The sequence below is a fragment of the Aquila chrysaetos genome, chromosome 8 (assembly GCF_900496995.4).
Source record: "Aquila chrysaetos chrysaetos chromosome 8, bAquChr1.4, whole genome shotgun sequence".
In the NCBI taxonomy this organism is placed as follows: Eukaryota; Metazoa; Chordata; class Aves; order Accipitriformes; family Accipitridae; genus Aquila; species Aquila chrysaetos.
In genome coordinates this window covers 23,661,306-23,680,926 of record NC_044011.1, presented here as the reverse complement: position 1 = coordinate 23,680,926, position 19,621 = coordinate 23,661,306, and the positions used below count along the sequence as shown (strand labels likewise).

The following is a 19,621-nucleotide window of genomic DNA, read 5'->3' as shown; positions in this document are numbered from 1 at the left end:
CAATAGCTTAAGACTTTCAAGGGAATTATACTAGAACCTGCACATTATTTTAGTGTTAATGGTCGATACTGATGAATGTGGATGCTTACGTGAAAAAGAATTTATATGCAGTTATGAACGATGTTAGCAATATTGTGCCAAAAGAAGGACTTTAAATTAAGAGGCTGTAATTATAATATGCTCTACTTCCCATCTTCAAGTAAACTGGTAGTGAAATACTGTAAGTTTACATCTGAAACTTTTTTCCAGGTCAAAAACATTTTAAAATTAACTTTCCCAAATTGACACAAATCTGACATCAATCCCATTCTAGCTGAGATCTACGGATCCGAACTTCTGGTATGCCAAACTTTGATCCTTGTTCAGAGCCCAAACTAGAAATAATCTGTTATCGCAATACCTTTCAGGTACAGTACAGCCTCGCAATAATAGATTACTCAAGTGTCTTTAGGCTGAAAAATGCTATAACAATATGCAACATTTAACATCACCAAGAAGAAATCTAAAGTCCATATCTAATTGGCTTTTCACTCTAAACCACATCATAACAAGCATTGACTCAAGCTTTGTCTATAAATGACAATGTATATGAGAATCTCCCGTGGTACATTAATCACGGATTTTAGACAATGCTTCCATTATCTATAGAGATATTTAAATTATCTTGATGTAACCAAGTGTTTAATGAACGCATAATTTTGTACTTTGGGCCATACAACAAAACCTGTTCAGGTCTTTAGTTTCTGTGGTTGGTCTAAGAATACTTTTCAGGCTTGCACTTCACTGTTAGGAGCCTTTTGCACATGCACAGGTCTTAATTAACCTCTCTCAACATTTTTTCTGGGCTAGCTATTCCAGGCTATTAATAGCTTTGCCATGGAAAGCAATGTACGCTTATATGTTGAACACACAATTAAAGCATTGCAAATTATTACTCATATCAGTAAAGCAGTCTGAATACTGAGCACCCCAAATACCAAGATCAAAAAGACTCAACATTCTGGAGGGCAACATGTAGCAGATGCCTTTGCTCGCGTATCTTTAACTGGTAACTATCAATCTGCCCAAGAAGTTAAAGTGGCTGTCCAAAACTATTTCTAAGAATAAAAACCAATGGGTTCAGGCAGGAGACATACCTCTTCCAGACATTCCAGTGTGCAGTGACCCTCTGACACAAATTCAGGCATGCCTGGTGGGATATTGTGGAAGAGGCTGACCCAAAGACCAGCTTCTATAACCCCAGCATCATATTTCCTTAAAACTGGAGTATAAATTAGCCTCAGACCAGAGTTATCTATCAAGCCTGCAACAAAAGAACACAGTCAGCCATGGCTATAAATCAGTATTTTAAAGAAAAAAAAAAAGAAAAAAAATCCAATTGTTTCACATTTTTCAAGGCTTGTACTAATTTTCTACATGAAAATCAAGTAATCAACCGCAATAATCTGGAAATGAGTCAAACCATATGCAGGAAGTAATAAATAGGGGCAGCCCACAGGAGGGTTGTTAAACATGGTATCTTGATATCTGTGGCGTTCAGATGTGAATGAAAAATATGTGCTGTCTGTAGCCCTTGTGTCCCTTCCGCTAAGTTATCCAACACAGACCTCAGAGAAAAGAAGTTAGATCACAGGCAGAGCAAACAATACAAGGAAATAATAAGACCTCAAAAGGTTCCATGTACGATTTTCAAATGAAATATTGGAAGCACAGCTTAAAGTTATTGGGTTTTTTCTTTAAAATTTTCAAGCCATGTGTTGTCTTCTACTTGTGAATTTATCTATTCCTTCACCTTAAGCCCTAGCATTAATTATATTTTTCCTTTGTTTTGGATTGCCTGTCACATTACAGCACACCTCAGATGACCAAATACATCCCTTTTACAATCTCCCCAATTAAGAGAGCATCAACTAAACATGAAAATTGGCCTCCTAAATCCCAAACTTGAAGGTAATACCAGCACCCTGAGTAAAGTAGGCAAGAGAACTACAGAGGATTTTAATGCTTCACTCACTCAAGGACTTCTCTTGATTTCAAAAAGCAGTTTAAAGAACCAAAGCCTGCTGGGAAAAGGTTGAGTTTTTGAGTCAAAATGATATGAAACTATTTTGTTCACCTACATGTTTAGCCATATATGTGTATTTGTGTATCTGTTCATAACTTATGTTGCCTCCATCATCTAAATGCTTATAATTATTTCTCTTCCATTAGCCATTTTATTAGCCAAGATGCACAAAAACCAAAGATTAATTTGTGTTGCACAAGGCCTACATTCTGTTAGTTCATCTGTTACCTTCTTTGTTGTCCCTTTTCAAATTTCAATTTTGAAAATTAAAAATGCAAAAAACATACCAAGTAGAGAAGGTAAGAGGCTTCCTAGTGACCTATATTAGTCTTCTAAAAAACATAACAGAAATAACAGTGCCTGAAACCAAGTTTGACATCAATATGAAATCAGCAGGCTATTTTAAGACAAGCAAATGATGGAGAGACAGAGCAGGGACTAAGTTACCCAGTCACTAAAATACCTAAGACGGAGTAGTATGTAATTATTAAGGAGCAAAGGGTATGAACTATGCATAGCCAATTAAGAGTGGTAATCAACTATGAGGCATTCTGCAGTATACAAATCATGACATTTCAGGTGATATATACTGTCCCACAACATCCCAACTTTAAATGGGAATCCATACTCATTCCCTTTCTGAAGCTATTTGTACAGTCTCATCAACCTGAATTTTTCCCCTTGTGGTACTTCCCCTTCAGGCTTGTTGCTAACATCTAACTACCAGAAATTTTTATGATATCCAAGAGTTTTTGATAAACAACCTCAAAAGATGCCACCTTTCAAATGAAAAGTGAATGTTAAGGATATTAGAAACAGAAACATTCAAAACCAGCCATGTTAGGAGCAGTTCAAACATTTTTGAGTCTGACAGGGAGCCAGGAGCCAAGGCTGACTACCAAATCTGAGTCACTTACAAAAACATTACCCCAGATCACAACATGAGGCTAACAATGCAGCCTTTAACCACAAGACCCAAGCTGGGAAAATGCAGGTGCCAAAACATGAAAACGAAGGTGACCTGGTTGCAGGTTTGGTGCTGTGTCAGGAGGACTCACATGCCCCCACCTGAAGCAGATGGAGCACCCAGGTCTACTCCCTCACACTCCTGGCACGATGTTATACCATATAGTTTGTCAGGGAGCAGAGAAACATGACCTGGATTACAGGCACCCTGCTCTGCCTACGCTGTCCAAATTTTCCCAGGTCTTTGGCGAGACCCTGCGTTCACCTGGGACTCTCCCAGCAAGGCAAAATTGTCCCAATTGCTTAAAAAGAAAATGAAACATTATTGATTCCCAGTTTTTGTATGTGCCACTTCAACCAAAACAATGGTATCGTACAGCGCAGTTGATTAAAATATAATAGTGAATTTAGGGACACAACCAATTAGAAACAGTTTCTCCACATGTGACTTCTCAGGCTTTCAGGTAACATTTGATGGAAAAGCATGCAACATCAAGGACGCAAATGAAGTTTGCTCTATCCCATACAAATGTGCACACTGAAGGGAGGGAGTCTGTCATTAAATAAAACAATTTTGAGATAGTTCATCTACTACAACACAGAGGGCGAATAACAGTAAGACAGAACACCATAACCCACACAGAGGATTTTATTTTAACACATGGGACATGGGTGTGTAAAGAAAGGCCAGTACAAGTACACTGTGCTGCACTGGATTTTACTCAGTTCCTATATAGCAATCACCAGAATATTCTCAGGTACAGTAGCTCAATGAACTTTTGTTTCAGAACAAAAAAGTATCTTTCCAAAAGTCAGCTTCAAAGTTCCCTAGAGTTTCTGGGGCTCCCTGGTTTCTTTGTTTTGCTTCTTCTAAATATAAATGAATTTTAGAAAGAAGATTAAAAAATACACCATTATAAATGAAAAGCTTATCTTTTAAGATTAATTTCTTTAACCCAGTGAATGGTCTAGCAACCTGAGTCTATGCTTCACCTTCAGAAACTGTCCACAGTTCAGGTAGATGTCTTAAAAAAAATACTAAAAAAAAAATTAATAAAAGGCTCATTCCCTGTGTTGCTGTCTCACAGTCTGGGTGCTGTGCTGCTCGCTCTCAGTCATTGGATTTCCCAGCAAAAGGAAAGGAGAGAGAGATATAGCATGAAGAATGTAGTTACAAAAGGAGATGTATTCACCCCATCCACAATTCTTTGTATATCTGAATCTCCCACTGACTTCAGGTTAAGGTTTTGAGTGCAGTGAGAAAAACACTGTGAACCAGGAACTATTGAGCAGGGAAAAACAAGCCTCAGCTTTGTATTTACTCTGTTTGCCATGCAATGCAACGAGAAACACTGGTGTCTAGTACATTTTCCAATCTTGCATGTTTTAAAGAGTGTGAGGGTACAAACCTTCTGTGTATGATGGATTGTCATAATGCACCTCCATAAGAACGAACTGAGGGTCAGCTGCTGTGCCAATGGATAAGCCAACGTGAGGAGGGTAGGTGAAGCCCTGGAAATCAACACACGCATACAGAGTTAAGGTATTTTTGCTATGGTTAGGAGTTAATTTCTTTTTATAAATACATCGACTTTTTTTTGCAATGATACGATCATATTAATGATAAAATTTACAAAGGTAACTTCTTTTAAAAATTTCTGAACATGGCATTGTAGCATAATATATTTATTATATACTCAATATGCTAAATAACTATGTCAAATATAAACCAGCAGATCCTGTGCTTGCTAGAGGATAAAGCCCTGAGCAAACTGGTCTCACCTCACCACTGACCCTGCTTTGAGTAGGAGGCTGGACTAGGGACTTCCTGAGGTCCCTTCCAACCTGCATTATCCTGTGATCTTATGATTATTTATCCTGTATTTATTGCTTGAGCAGAAAAGGAAAATTCCATTTTAAACGTATAAACATTGCATCATCAAGTAGTTAGTCTGACAATAAACCCTTATGAAAAAGTGAATCTACATTTTAAATGTTCCCAGTTTCTAAAAGCAGTAATTTCCAGGAAATACTGAGGTTGTACATAATTAGATTGTTTTTCCTGCACAAATCACTGCATTCTAAGTATATAAGTATATAAAGATGATCTTCATGGCTACATTTACATTAGCAAGCCATGTAGTGCAAAAGAAATAGCTCTGTACAGTGCCACAGATTGTGCTGGACCCACTGTCCCCAAGTGATGCTCCTTTGGACAAGCGCTGGTCAGACCCCATGTACTGAACCCCATTTATTGTTGGGAGATGCTGGGTTCACCCCTGCATGTTCAGTTTAACTTCATCCTAAAGGGGGCTGCACAAGTTCTCAAACCACTCACGATGATAAACAGAGCTTGGTAAGTGGGGATAACCAGGAGATTTACTTCAAAAGCTCACTCCTGATTCAAACCGAAATACCAGTATCTCCTAAGTGAACTTATTTACCAAATTCACTTTCATAGGAATTATTCTGCATCATTTTATAGTATATAGCTAATACTTTAATACGCAATTTGAGATTCTAACTTTTTGAAATGCTCAATTTGAGATCCCAACTTTCTGATGCTTGATGAACATTAATGAATTAATCGTAGAATATAGTAATAAATATTATCACCCCCATTCTACATAAGGGTAAACTGAAGTAAGTGAATCAAGCACTCCAGTAAACCTGGATGTAACCCAGATCTGTCAGATTCCTCTCTATAGATCTTTAACAACAGGATCATCCTTGCAAAAGCCTCCATAGTAGTTGTCAAATGATAACTTATTTATATGAGTTTTTTATTTCACTTAGCTTAAGACAGTTGAAAGTACAAATACTAGGTCAGAGCATAGCTGATGGCGAAAATGCACAAAGCATACACAAGGGAAAATGCTCATAGTGGATTAAACTTCTTTTGATGGGTCCATGTAGCAGCTCTGGCTTCCTCACACTGCAGCACTCAAAGACGGTTTTGGACTGCAAGACGGCAAATGAAGGCTCCAGAAACTATCATCACCCCAGTCCCTCTCTGTGCGCACACCATGGTTTGTGTGGGCACACACTGAATCAAGGGGGTAAAGGGGGGGGGGGGGATTCTTTTGGCAGTAATGCTGCCTTATGTCAGCTGAAAGCATTAACTGCAGCCTAAATTAACATATGAAATAAGCTGAAAACAGAGCCTGGGGTTAACATGGCATCAGAGATTGTGTTTTCTGTAGATATGCCCCATTGCCATGAGCAAAGTGGTCCTTGTGCTGGCACTGCACTGACACAGGATCACTCCTACACTGAAATGATGTCTCTTTGGGCAGGGTAGGGAAACTTCAGCACAATATGCCTGAATGGGGCAACACTGTAACCAGGTCCTAGTGAGGCAAAAAATGCATTAAATGTACATCTAACTTTGGAAAATCTTGCTTCCATGTCTTTTATGCAGTCACCTACAGAGACTGCTTTTCTTTCTGTCATTCTCCACAGGTAGCAGATACTGGTCATTGCTGGAGGCAGTGTATTTCCATATCAGATGGGACAAGCTGATACAGCGACAGACTTCCATGCTCCCAAGCCATCTTTCTTCCCCTAAGGCATCAACTCTCTCTATACTATTTTCATTACTTTTAGCTTGTCACCCTGGATGATCATTGCATTTCATACTTCAAAGACCAACAAGAAGTTGAGGATTTACTGGTGAGGCATTTACGGATTGTGATTGTGTACCCTTAAAACCAGACAGATTATGTAATCACTAATATACTAGGAAGAAGTTTCATTATAATACACACCCTCCTAAAGCCCCATTGATGAACTATACTGGACAGCCATTCATCCTACCTCTCCTCCAATGGCCCAAGCAAAAATGACTGTCTCACACGTGAGAAAAGAGTCTGGCATGTTGGGGTGGTAACACTCATGCCCGTAGTCTAGCACACTGTCATTCAAATTGCTGCTGCACTGGTAGAGCAGGATATGGTGCACCAGATTCTCATGGCCTTTCTGGATCAATGGCTCAACCTGTCAACGTTAAAATGAAAAAGAAAGAAAATACGTCTCAAATGTGACTATTTCAATGCAGGTATGCAGACAGAACTAAAAATTACAGGGTACTTTTTTTTTTTTAAAAGAGGAGCCTTAACATTAGGTTGAGATGTTACTTCAGCACTCTGTACCCTCAAGCATTGAAAACTTGATTGCCCAAGTGTATCAACAGGGGACAAGAGAATTCCGTGCCTTGATGAAAACTCTATTGCCATCTGTCATTCCAGCACAAAGGGGATATAAACCAGCTGAAAGTCTGTTCAGCTAAACCAGCTTGGTATCTGAACTACTCAGAACTTTTCATCCCTGTTTCTGCCTCTTTTGTACTATTTCAAACTAGAGCTGCCCATAGATTCTGTACATCTACGGTGAGCCTGGAGGCATACCCCACATTCCTCAGCACCTCAAGATGGACTTTCAAATTTTTTTGACATCTACAAGAAACTAGAATTATTTTACAATCTGCTCAGTTGTAAAGACTTTATTAACATGAAGTCATTCCTGAGAGGTTGGGTGCTCCAGCCTGTTTATGGCAGTGATGAGCTGGAGGGCTCTCAAGGGTGCCCGGGTGCCCCCAGTATAATTTGACCGAACTTCAGGGTAGGCTTAAATGATTTCATTCCCATATAACAGTGTTCACTCTATTTGGATGGATGATGTTAAATCATCTCTGTCAGAGATGACATCCCTGGGGCAAACATGAATACTTCTGAAAAAAATTATTTTGTTTTTCAGAAAGATCATATTCCACAAAATACCAGCATATAGAAAACAGTATTAAAATGAAAGGAGTTTTTCTTTTGCTTTTGCTTTCAAAGATTGCATCCTGTTCTATCATATCTACCTTCAAGCTGAATAAGATACACATTAATGTTTTCACAAGAAAAGTAAAGCTTTAGCAATGCAACTCTTAAAATGTAGGGTGCCATGCAGTATTGCCTTTTAATTTTGGGAAAGGGAAGGTATTTTAAACAGGAAAAAACATATATATATATCCTAAATTTGCATCCATTTGTTTTGCAAGCACATGAACCCTAGTTACCAGAGGACCAGAACAGGGTAAGCAAGAACAGTTTATTACATTATTAAAATATTGTCAGCACAATATTGTTACCAGAAATTTATCTCTCTGCACTTTGTTCAAACCACTAAACCAATTACAAAAGAGGAAGGGCAGGAAGAAGCAACCAGAGCCCATGCATATCAAGACCACCCTCGTCGATATGAATCTGCAAAATACCATTGAAGTTAGGCTCTCAGGGAGTCCAGCTGCTGCTGAGTACCTGCATGTCTGTCCAAGAAGTGCACAACCCAAAACCACCCACTTCACTGTGCTTAGAAGTCAATGGAAGGATGCCAATTTACACGGAGGCACCAAAGTTTTGTTCTGATGGCAAGACTGAAACACTTCACAAGAGATCTTCTGTACTGTCCTCAGTAATCCCTATTTCAGTTAGTGTTACCATCATCATGAATTACTGTACTATGGAAGCAAAAGGTATTTTTGAAGAAGAGAGTCAGTTTTCCCATCAGATAAGAATTTATTCCCAAATATATCAGACTGACTGACAAAGATTCAGAAATCCATTTCAGCTTGATGTTGCTTCTTCCCTCTGCTCTGTCATATACCTGCATACTTATCCAAATACTGCAGAACCAAAACACGCTCATATCATGGCAGCTTATACATTAAGTAGCAGTATATATCTCTCAAGAATTCTGAAGCTCCACATAATATACAGGTTAGCCAGTGAAATGGTTATGGGAATATTATCCCTGTATCTACCAAGAAAAAAAGAGTATTTTTGTCCCAACATGTGATAGTTCTGTCTGCTGCTACATGATCCCAGCACCTGCTGTGCTTACAATCGCTACTTCAAAACCAACTTCCCCTCAAAACAATGGGACATCACCAAAATTAGAAACTCGCATCCTGTCATCAGTTTTTAGTGGCGGTTACCTAAACAATAACAGCACTTCAAAAAGTACTTTGGTTCAGCTTTCTTCAGTGAAGAAAAGAAAAAAAAACTAGAACAAACCCTTAAGCATCTTTCAGATGCATCTTGTAAGACAACTTACATTCTTCAGATGAACAAATAGATAATGAAAAGAAGCAGCAAAGTTACACTTTTTACACATTTTTATTACAATTTGGTTAAAGAGGTGCCACCTTTCTCTCTCCCCTTTTAAATAGAGAAAAAAAGAAACTAGTAGGAGTGGTTAATAATCTATCAACAAAAATATTAGAAAAATCTTATTAATCACAAAGTGTTCATTTCCCAGAAATGTATGGAAATATTTTAATGGCCAGCTCCCTAAGGATCACAGCTTCATTTCTGATTGAAACAAGAGAAGGAAGAGGAGCAGACCCCCTAGACACGTTGGATTCCCTTTCTCTGATTTGATGAATAGCTAACTGTATTTACGTACTAGAATAACTTCAGCAGAAAAGAAAATTAAAAAATACGATCTCATTCTCTACTGTAGTGATTAACTGGAGAAGGGATTTAACCATGCCATTCTACATCCCAGGTAAGTGCTGCCCTATTTACTCAGCCATTTATTATTTTAGCTTATAGAATAAGTCAGTTATTTAGGCTGCCTCCCTCTTCCTCTCTCACTTTCCACTAAGAGCATCTGTACAGCTTAGTTTGCTCCAAGCTGAAAAGAAATTCCAAAACCTCTTTTTTTTTTCCCTCCAAATAAACAAAATTCTTGTTTTCTGGCCAGCCTTACAGACAATGATGAACAATAACCGAGTTTCTCAAATACAGGGCCAAATTCAGCAAATCACTAATGCATTTAAAAGTGCACATAAGTAGTCCCAGGTGTAAAACTAGTTGCTAGAGCAGGTATCTATAATTAAATATGCAGATCAGGGTGGCCTGGTTTCCAGAGTACTTGCAGCCTCAATGAATGATAACACAATTTGCAGGGCTCATCTCCTACAAGGTTATTCCTGTGTTAACAGATCTTGATCAGTCTTGACCCTTAACTATATGCATTCATTTTTAAAACGTGGGCTGTTTAACGAACACATTCAAAGTTTCCAGTTCTTTTAATTTTTTAAGCATAAAGTTTATGGTTCTTTGATAATCTTTAAACCCCAAATCACACAACAGAATGATAAACGAAGCTAAGGTTTACTTTTGCAGGTCTCCAGTCACAATAATAGGGGACCAACCCTGAAAAGTCACCATGACTGTCTTGTTAATTTGTCTCAGGAAACAGTGCAACTTTTAGAATACTTATGAAAAGATAATAATTTAGTGTGGTAAATTAGGGCAAAGGAATGAAATACAGAAAAAGTGATAAAAATAGGCATAGCACATAATAGTCAATAAACTCTGCAGATTTAAGAGAACAATTCATTTTTATTTGGATTCATATTTATACACAGCATTGTTAACTCTGTTCTCGTAGTGTAAGGGAACTCTCAAATGACACTTTCGGCCACCGATAACTGAGTAATTTAGATGGGCTGCAGTGAAAATGGAAATCCGCCTTTCAATAATTATGGGGAAACCTGTGACTTTGAAACATAGTTCCTTCCCCTTTCCTTGCTAATTCCTACCCACCTCTTGCTAGCCAAGGGAGTCAAGAAAGAGGCTGAAAGGAGACTGAAAGGGAATATGCATATAACTACTGGTTTTCCCCATTTCACATCATTCTTTGAGGCTCATCTGTGGTGCTTTCACTGTTGCTGACATGCAAGGAAGACCCAGCTGTCAGGGTTCATCTCTTTCCCATGTTGTGAATAAGCCTGCAGAGATACTGCACCACCGGGGCACCTCAGTGACTTCTTCCCCTGCAGGCAAAGTGCATTTTCTGCTTGACATTTCCTAACTGCCAGAGGCTCAGAGAACAAAAGCCCTATATCCACCCTCCATCAAAATGCCGAAAGCGTTTGGGACCGCAAAACATAAGTGCATGCAACAAGACATGTTCTCTCCTGCTTTTTCATGAAACCTGCAGAAAGAAGCTCCTGTTTTATTATTCATGATGATTTGCTTTCTGCGTCCTCTCTACCTTTCTTGAAAGCTTGGGCAAAAGATCTTTCTAACCCAGCACACTGACATATATGAACCTATCTGACTCGCACTAACAGAGATAAAAAAATAATAGATGTACGACAGTTCCCCACCACATCAAATCAGGTTTTCCAAAGAAGGAGATATTTAAAATACACTGCACTCAAATGCAAAATGAAGACACTGCCTTCTTCAGCCAAAAGCATGGGTTACGGTTATGGTGTTTGGTTAGCATGACCTGTACTCCTCAGGCAGGTTGAGAGGTTTTACAGAGCTCCTTTCGTCATACTGGATCTCTTAGCACTTCTGAAACTCCTGACTTTCAAAGAAAATAAAATAACAAATTTTCAATTTATTATCAAGTTAAAACAGATAAGATGTGGGCTTTCCACCTGTTAATTTAACAGAAACCCTATTCTAGTCAACAGGCTGACATCACATGAACAAAGAAACATGAACATGCTTACATCTGCCACTGCCAGGTTATTTGGCTTCAATTTGTCTTCCTCTCTTCAATATTTCCTATTATCCCTTTACCTACTGCACAACTGAACCTACCACATGTCATTTTTTCTTAAAAAAAAAAAAAAAAGCCAAAATTGTAACGTAGTAGAGCCTTGCATCTCAAGCTGCTGATAAGCTGGGTCAAGATACTAATGTACGATGTATTAAAAAGGATGAAAATGCAAACAGCTCAAATGGTCCAAGAAGTTAGATTCCCTACAAGGGAAAAATATCTCCAGAAACCTGGAAGTCTTTCTTGCTTATTCCTGTTTATCTCCCTTTTTATTTGCTTGGCTCTCTTTGATGTTAACAGCTGTGGTTTGTTCTTCATGCCTGCTTGGGAGAATGATGAAAGTTAGTACACTATATCCATAGTCTCCCCATAGTGTCCCTGTTAGAAAATATAGCCCACTGCATGTGGGCTGACTTTATTTTTATATATGAAAATGGCAACAGGTTTTTGATCTTGTTGCAGTGATGCTTCTACACTGAAATGTCAAATGAAAAATACGATTTTATTTTTTCTGGCTCAAAAGGTAGCTTCAACTTAATCTTACATTTTAAAGACGCTATGGGATGGTATATTGGCATATAAATGACTCTGAATAAGGCCACAGCCTTACACAATACCTTGTGTATGTAGCTGGTGATGACACAGGGAAAAAACTTTATTCTGTAGTCTCAAAATTGAGAATAAAAATTTGACACAGTATTTTTGTCCTGACACTGCTGCATCTAAGAGAGGTTCTAGCCTGTGGTTGGTTATTTTATTTATACGAGCTTGCCGTGTCTCTGATTAACTCAGACCAAAAAGTGATGGTTGTGAAACCGAGTACTGGCTGAGTTTACCTGAGAGAATTTTTGTAGCAGAAGACAAAGTTATAGGGTCTGTGCTTTCTATACTCATCCTCAGAAGAACTATTACCTTCTTACTGATTACTCCAGTCTTTGTACTTCTTTCACAAATGTGTACCATGCACATATATTGAATATTTGTCTGATTTAGAAAAGCTCTTCAAAGGTAGACATGATGTCTTCCTATTAGGAAGCATCAAGGTTTTTTTCTGATTTTATTTTTTCTGCTTTTCAAATGTGTAGTTGCGGAATGAACAAATATTTATCTAAACCAACTCTTTTAAGGTTTCAGATTTTTTCTCCAGAAAAGCAAATACTTAGAATACTTGGCTTAATAAAGTTGGGTCTTTTTCAGCAAAAAGCTCCATGTATTCCAGAAAAAACTCAATAATGATATGGTTTTATTTTCATATGAATGTTCTGAAAGAAAAACACCAGTCGTTTGCTGACTAACATTGCTTCTTGCACACAACCCAGAGGTGTGCCGAGCAAAAACTCAAGAGCTGGAAATATGCCTCTGAGCTGGGGTAGGCGTCTAAGTCCATGACTCCAGGGCAGACCAGTATTTTAACCCTAACAACCTAACAGCTATTTCACATCAGTAGAAAAGCCTGCCTAGGCCAGCATCACATCTGGGACACTAATCTGCTGCAGACTTTCAGCCTGCAATTCAGGCATCCTGGGGTCAAGTGGGGACCACCCTCCCAGTGCCCCCACCCCGCCCCACCTGTCAGAAAGCATTAAATTAATGCCACAGAATAGTTACAGCTGAAAGAGATACCTCCAATGCTCAACCGGCTGCAGCCTAGCATGGACTAGCTGCCATAATCTTTCCCAAGATCAGCAGTATCATTTGCACGTACACAGCTGAGTGCCCATTTGTTTTCCCCATTGTACAATCCAGATCCTAAATTCAGCCATCATTACTAACAAAGCCCTTTAAATCGCCCTCTGTCGCAAGTGCTTCGGAGTTTATACTGTGCCGCCTACTTAGAAAGGTGTATTTTTTAGTGACCGAATTGCAGGAGGCAGAGTAAAGCCACTGTTCCTGGTTCACCGGTGGTCATCTACGTACAACAGGGAGCATTACTGCTTGACTTGAGTTGTCCTTCAAATGTCAAAATATTCACCCAAATTATTTTCATACACATCTTTCACGTCTTCCAGCTGGAGGAAAATATAACCTGTATAGTTAGTGACATATTTTGATTCTCATATTTTAATAAAAAAGAGATGGAGATGAGAAAAAGGCCCAGCAACAGCAACCGTCCCTACCCCCAACCCCATAATGTGATTAGGTAAGGTTTCTTTGGACGATGGACATTTTCCAGACCAAAAATAGAGGTTCCATACAACTTAAGGCATTGAAATTTGCATGATTCCTCCTTAATATGTGTGGAGGGGTTTTTTCCAAAGCAAGATTCAAATACAGGACATAATCCCAAGTTGAAATAACAGTGCTGACTTATTTATTTATTTAAGCTGTATTGTGGGCATTTAGGTTTAACTGGCTTTGGGTATACTTTAAAAAGCATAACAAAAATTCTAACATCACTGTGGAGTCCTTACCACATGAATGGAAAACCTTATTCAAAGCACAGATATTTCCTGTTCTTGGTGTAAAGAAGAAAGGATTTGTTAACACAGTGACTGCATTGTTCAATGAGGGCTCTTATTTAAGTTTTATTAGTATACCACATTAAGAAGTAATTACCATACCTCCTTTTTAAGCTGCTGAATTTTTGTTGGAAAAGAATACATACTTTCAGGTAAAAGTTACTGTTGCTGTGCTGTTAGCCTGGAGAGGAGGCTATATATCTAAATTCACACAAGTCTTTCTCTCCCCACATACCACTGCTAATGATTACCCTGTACGTCCAGAATTTCTATAGGTGAGTGTGCAGAACAACTTAAATATTTTAAGTAGGAGAGAGGAATCAAACAACACAATAACCAATAAACCCAAACATTTAAAAATGAGAACTAGAGATGGATTTAGGGCTTCTTGTTCTCTCTGCCATCAAGTCCGTTCCCAAATTCTTATTCCTAATTAATTGCCTGGAACTCCGCCACTCAAAGAGTTTCAGTCCTTAAAGGCATGCAGTAATTTAAACTAAATCCAAAAGAAGTATACCTCAAAGAAATATTCATAAAACATTTTTTTCTGCCTGAGGTATGTCTGAAGATTTAAGATAACTCGTTTAGTAACAGTTAAAAAGTATAACCCTGAGGAGCAATCTGATAAAAAGCTCAGGTCAAGAAAAAACATGTTTCATTCAGTTACGCTTCCTGGCAATACACTCATTGCACTCTTAAGCAGCAGAAACACCGGCAGAGTGGTTGCGGTATTCAGTGCGGCCATAGTCTCTCAGCACAGTTGACACACTCCAAGCAGAATTAATTGGCAATTAATCAGCAACATCATTACTTTCTTGTGAAAACAACATCACAATAAAGTAATATGTAACCAAATACGTTTCAGATCTAAAGCCAAAATGGGTAGTCTATAAAGAGTTTATATATATCAAGAGGAACATGTAACTTTAATAGTCTAAAGTCAACAAAGGTACTCCCTTTTGTTCATGAAATCACCGTTCATGCACAGCAATGAGATGGCAATGGAAGAGGCTTTAATTTTATTGTACAACTGCAAAACGTTCCCTTCAATAGTGTAGCTTAATAGCATCGTACTTTTTCTCCTCCTGCTTGGGAGTGAATGTGCAGCTTTGCCCGATGACAGAGCACATAAGAATTTACAGCGTGTCCATTTCTTGTTTTACACATACTGGGGTATACTGATAGGAAACATGTTTCCTGACAAGGAAATGCTGACTTCTGTGAAGGACTACCGAAAGAGAACACACATGAGAAAGGCCTTAGGCATTCAGATACTGAGCTTCTACAGGAATCACCAACCTGGGCACTCTGGCACATAAAGCTGAAAGGAAAGCATGGGGTAAAATAAGCACAAGGCTCATGATTTTGACATGACACAGCCTCCTGAGTCAGCAGAACAAACCTCGGGAGCTATTGCTCATAACCCTCTAAAAACTTATATTTACAGGCTTAACATACAAACATGAGATGGCTTACAGAATAAGTGCGGTTAGGTAATGCCTACATTAATACTATGATTTCCACATTTTCTCACCCCGAGCCAGATCCTGGTACCCTTGTGCAGTGCTTCAACACCCCTCAGCGACACCCATGAAGTCACACAACAAGGGCCATTTTCAGATGACCTGATTCTTTGAAGTCACTTGAGAATACTGTATTAAAATTATACTACATTAATTCTCTAGAAACCAAAAGTGTAATTGGCACTTCATAAAACAGAAAGACACAGTTTCAGTCCAAGCAATTTAAGAGATAGTAATAGAAAGGTCACTGAAACGAGAGGATGGAGAAAGGAGACTAAAGAGCATTAGTTTGCAGTTTATAATAATCTGCTCAGATACTTATGTTTTCTCAGGTTAGGGTTGTTTGGGGGTTGTGTATTTTAGTTAGATCTAAGATGCAAATTATTTTCATACCAGGTAAATCTTCACCTCAGTCTTGGTGCAAAGCAAAACTATTCACCATCTACCTGTGGTTCAGTTGTCATCTGCGTGGATTTTGATGTCACGCATGCTATGTGTGGATGTGGTGGAGTGCTATTGTCTGACTATTGTCTGTCTATTTTTCCACTGTTATTAATGTTCTTTCTTTCTATTTTACCCCTGGGAGTCAATGAATCTATGCTCTGGACATAGCTGTGACTACTGTGCATTGCAAGTGGAAGCAGAGATGGAGAGGGTATCACAATGTCATTCGATGAGAACTAACCCCACTAGCTAATGCTGGGGTTGCAGAATGAGAGGTCAGTACAGAAGAGAAACACTTTAAACAGATCAGAAATGAAATTTCTTCTCCATTTAAATTACATTGCAGCAGTTAAATGTGGCCTTACAGAAAGTTTGCTTAAGATGCTGCTACTATGTGACTTGTCTGAATTATAAAGTTGATCTTACGAAGCAATGCCAAGACGCTAGCAGGACCAAGGTAGATCTGTTCTGTGATCCATCCAGACACTCACCTCACACCGTGCAAGCCCCATCAAGTCAGATTTTACTACCTATGAACCTGCTGTTCTGCTATTTGCACAGAAGATGCTTTATAATTGCTCATCTAAGGCCCATTTCTACTCTGAAATATTTTATTACCTTCTATGATAAGAAGCGTTTATCAGTTGGCTGCAGACAATTCCTAGACATAATTTTCTTATCTTTTCAGTGCACTAATCACAGGCTTACTCTAAAACCAGACACAAAGCTAAGGATAAGGAAGAAGAAACAAAGACATGATACCAGACAACATGGGGTTAATCAATAGCAATCCTCTCCTGAAGATCACCCCACAAATCATCTCAGAACTAGAAGGTGAAACTCAGAGAACTTCACAAAAACTGTACCCTCCCCTTCTTCATGCTCACTATTGGTCATATTTTAAGTTAAAGCTCCTGTCATCTCACACTTGTATGTAACTAGAAATTACATAACTTCTGAATTTCATTTAACCAGAAAAATCACATAAAATACATATTTTCCAACCATGTGCTGGCATAGTCAATACATTGCCATAATGGACAGATGTTGTTTTAATTTAAAAAAGAAAAATCAAAGAAACTGGATTAAATTAACTAGATGTTCAAGTTTGCTGATGACAGAAGTGAAGTAAATTATTTTTGCATACTAAGTATGGAATAAATAATGCAGCAATAGCTGCATAGTTTAAGTATTCTTATTGTAAAGATTTAGAAGTGAAACGAAAGAAGACTACCACAAAATAAGAATATGTTTCACTAAAAAATATAAAGTTTGGTGTGACAGTAAAATCTGTGGTCATACGTATTTTCATCTTTGATCACAGAATGAAATAATATATGAAATAATTTTACATATGAAATAATTTAGCAGAACATGAGAGAAGACAGTATTTCCGTTATTTCCCAAGACAGTTGCTTCAGAAACTTTTAATTTCCAGCCAGTTCAGTTATACGATTCTTTAACACTGCAAAGCCTAATGGGCCAATTCAGGCTTGCACTGAAGAGACAGCCCTTCAGATCAAAGGGCAGATAGCTTACAAGCTCTGCAGCATAAAATATCATTCGGTTGCCAATCTAATTTACCGAGGCCAAAATTGCTTTGCAGGGGAACATACAGGAAAATACAGAACATTTGTTTATGTCAGGCTGCATAATGCAATTTGCTAGAGTTATCACATTTAGCAAAATGTAAAAGTTCAAGCCAGAGAATGACAAGCAGTTACTGTCTGGTATCCCTCAAGTTAAAAATCAGTGCCCTCATTTAGGTACTGAAGGCTACAATCTGCCCTTCTGGCTTTCAATCAATCAGTCTCTTAAACTGGAGTCCCTTTGTATTTTCACACTGGGGTCTTTGGTATTACTAAAGCATTCCACTGTCAAAAAGCAGAGTTACCCTTGGCAACAAGTTTTTTTCTGAGTTTTTACTTCCTTATCAGAGATTGCCCTGAAACTGAACATGAAGATTAACTAGCAGCTGCTGCTGTGCTCCAATACAGGCCTTTCTTCAATTGAAAAGAGGCTCCCTTTCCTAAGGAGATCAACAATGGCAAACTTTGGTGCTTATATAAAAACACACCCAATGTAACGCTTCTCATTTAATGCTAAATAATTAAGTTTTTTCTGGCAATATGCTTGGCCTGTTTTCACTAGTCACATCTTAAGTTCAATGCCAAAAAATTACACAAGGTTGTGGTCGAGAAAAATCCATTTTTCCCAAAGGCAAATAAAAAAAAAGTATTATTTTGCAATTTTTGCTCCTATCACAATCTCTCCTCTCCCCTGACCATTTTGGTGGGACCTGTCTCCCCTGCTTCATCCATCCGAGAGCTACATATCTAATACAGGCTGGTTATCTGGGTTCTCTCATCTGTCAATAGAGAGAGACTGAGCCATTAACAGGGGATGCCTGAGCTCACATATTTCAGACACGTCTTCTAAGATGATACAAATGCCTATTTTTGCCACTGTAAGGTCATGTAAGCAGCTGGCTCAGACCTGTAGGTAAACCCACTTAGATGAGAGGAAGCCCATCTTTGCGGTTGGAAATTTACTGCCTTTAATGCGTTGCCAGAGTTTAATTTATTGTACTTAAGAGCTACTGTATTTTGACCACCTAGCCTAATCCTCAGCGTGGGGCTCCTTCCCCATTTCAGCAGCGCTAAACCTGCTCACTCCAGTCTCATAAGCAGGTTCAAATAATGCACACAAAAGGAGTGCTTTATACAGGAATCTAAATGTTTAAGAGCTTACAAAAATGCAACCTACTATCCTCCTTTCCAACGCCAAATGGCCTCTAAAACTGGGTGTCCCATTAAAAAAGTTCTCTTACAGAATCTGAGGTACTTTATGCTCTTGAGCACAGCCACATCGCAGCCCTTCTGCCAGTATTTCCTCTGACTATACTAGTTTCAAAAAAACCCAGAAAGTTTAGAACTGCAGGAAAATGAGTAATTCTTCAAGAAAAGACATGTAGAAAGAGCTAAATGACCCTACTACCCAATTGTATTTGTTATTTTACATAAACTGTTTTTCCTACTTTTAATAGTGAAATTCAATGTCTGACATGTTTTTGCCTATGGGATTATTACTACTGAAGCCTGGGAACTACTTTCCCTGAGGAAAACACAGTATATTTCAAAGAAATTAAGAAAATATAGAGGGAAAATTTATGGAGTGTTGAAACTAGCACAGACATGCTATACACTGAAGCTGAAAAGCTTCACACAACTCGATTATGGCATGCCTGGCATGTAGAATACACATACCACTCCTTCACCAGTATATACTGTAAATTTTCAGACGTTTACACACAGCATTAAACAATTTGTCAGGTGTAGTGGGAGACCACAGGTATAGAGAATTCACAGAAAAATCTAGAGACAGTAGAGGAAATACTCTATCTTAAGGTTTTTAATTGCAGCAGAAAAAGCAGTGGAGCACATGGGAGATCTGCGGTTAATGTGAAGCCAAAATAATGAATCTTTAGCAGATGCAGTTATATTAATAAGCAATACAATTAAATAAAACTAACAGAAGACAGAGTATTGAAACCTAAGCTAAAGACAGTAATAAAAAAAAGCTGTATCTGTAGAACC

The 19,621-nt window shown here is 38.4% G+C and overlaps 1 protein-coding gene across 1 annotated transcript in view; it reads right to left on the bottom strand.

Annotated features, from left to right (window-relative positions):
• The window catches only part of MOXD1 (monooxygenase DBH like 1), a 51,213-nt gene that overhangs the window by 12,342 nt on the left and 19,250 nt on the right, over nt 1-19,621 (bottom strand). The window contains exons 5-7 of the mRNA XM_030023390.1: nt 6,848-7,027; nt 4,441-4,543; nt 1,137-1,303 (exon numbers count right to left, since the gene is read on the bottom strand). Of these exons, the coding sequence (XP_029879250.1) occupies nt 1,137-1,303; nt 4,441-4,543; nt 6,848-7,027 (450 nt within the window). The remainder of the gene's footprint in view (nt 1-1,136; nt 1,304-4,440; nt 4,544-6,847; nt 7,028-19,621) is intronic.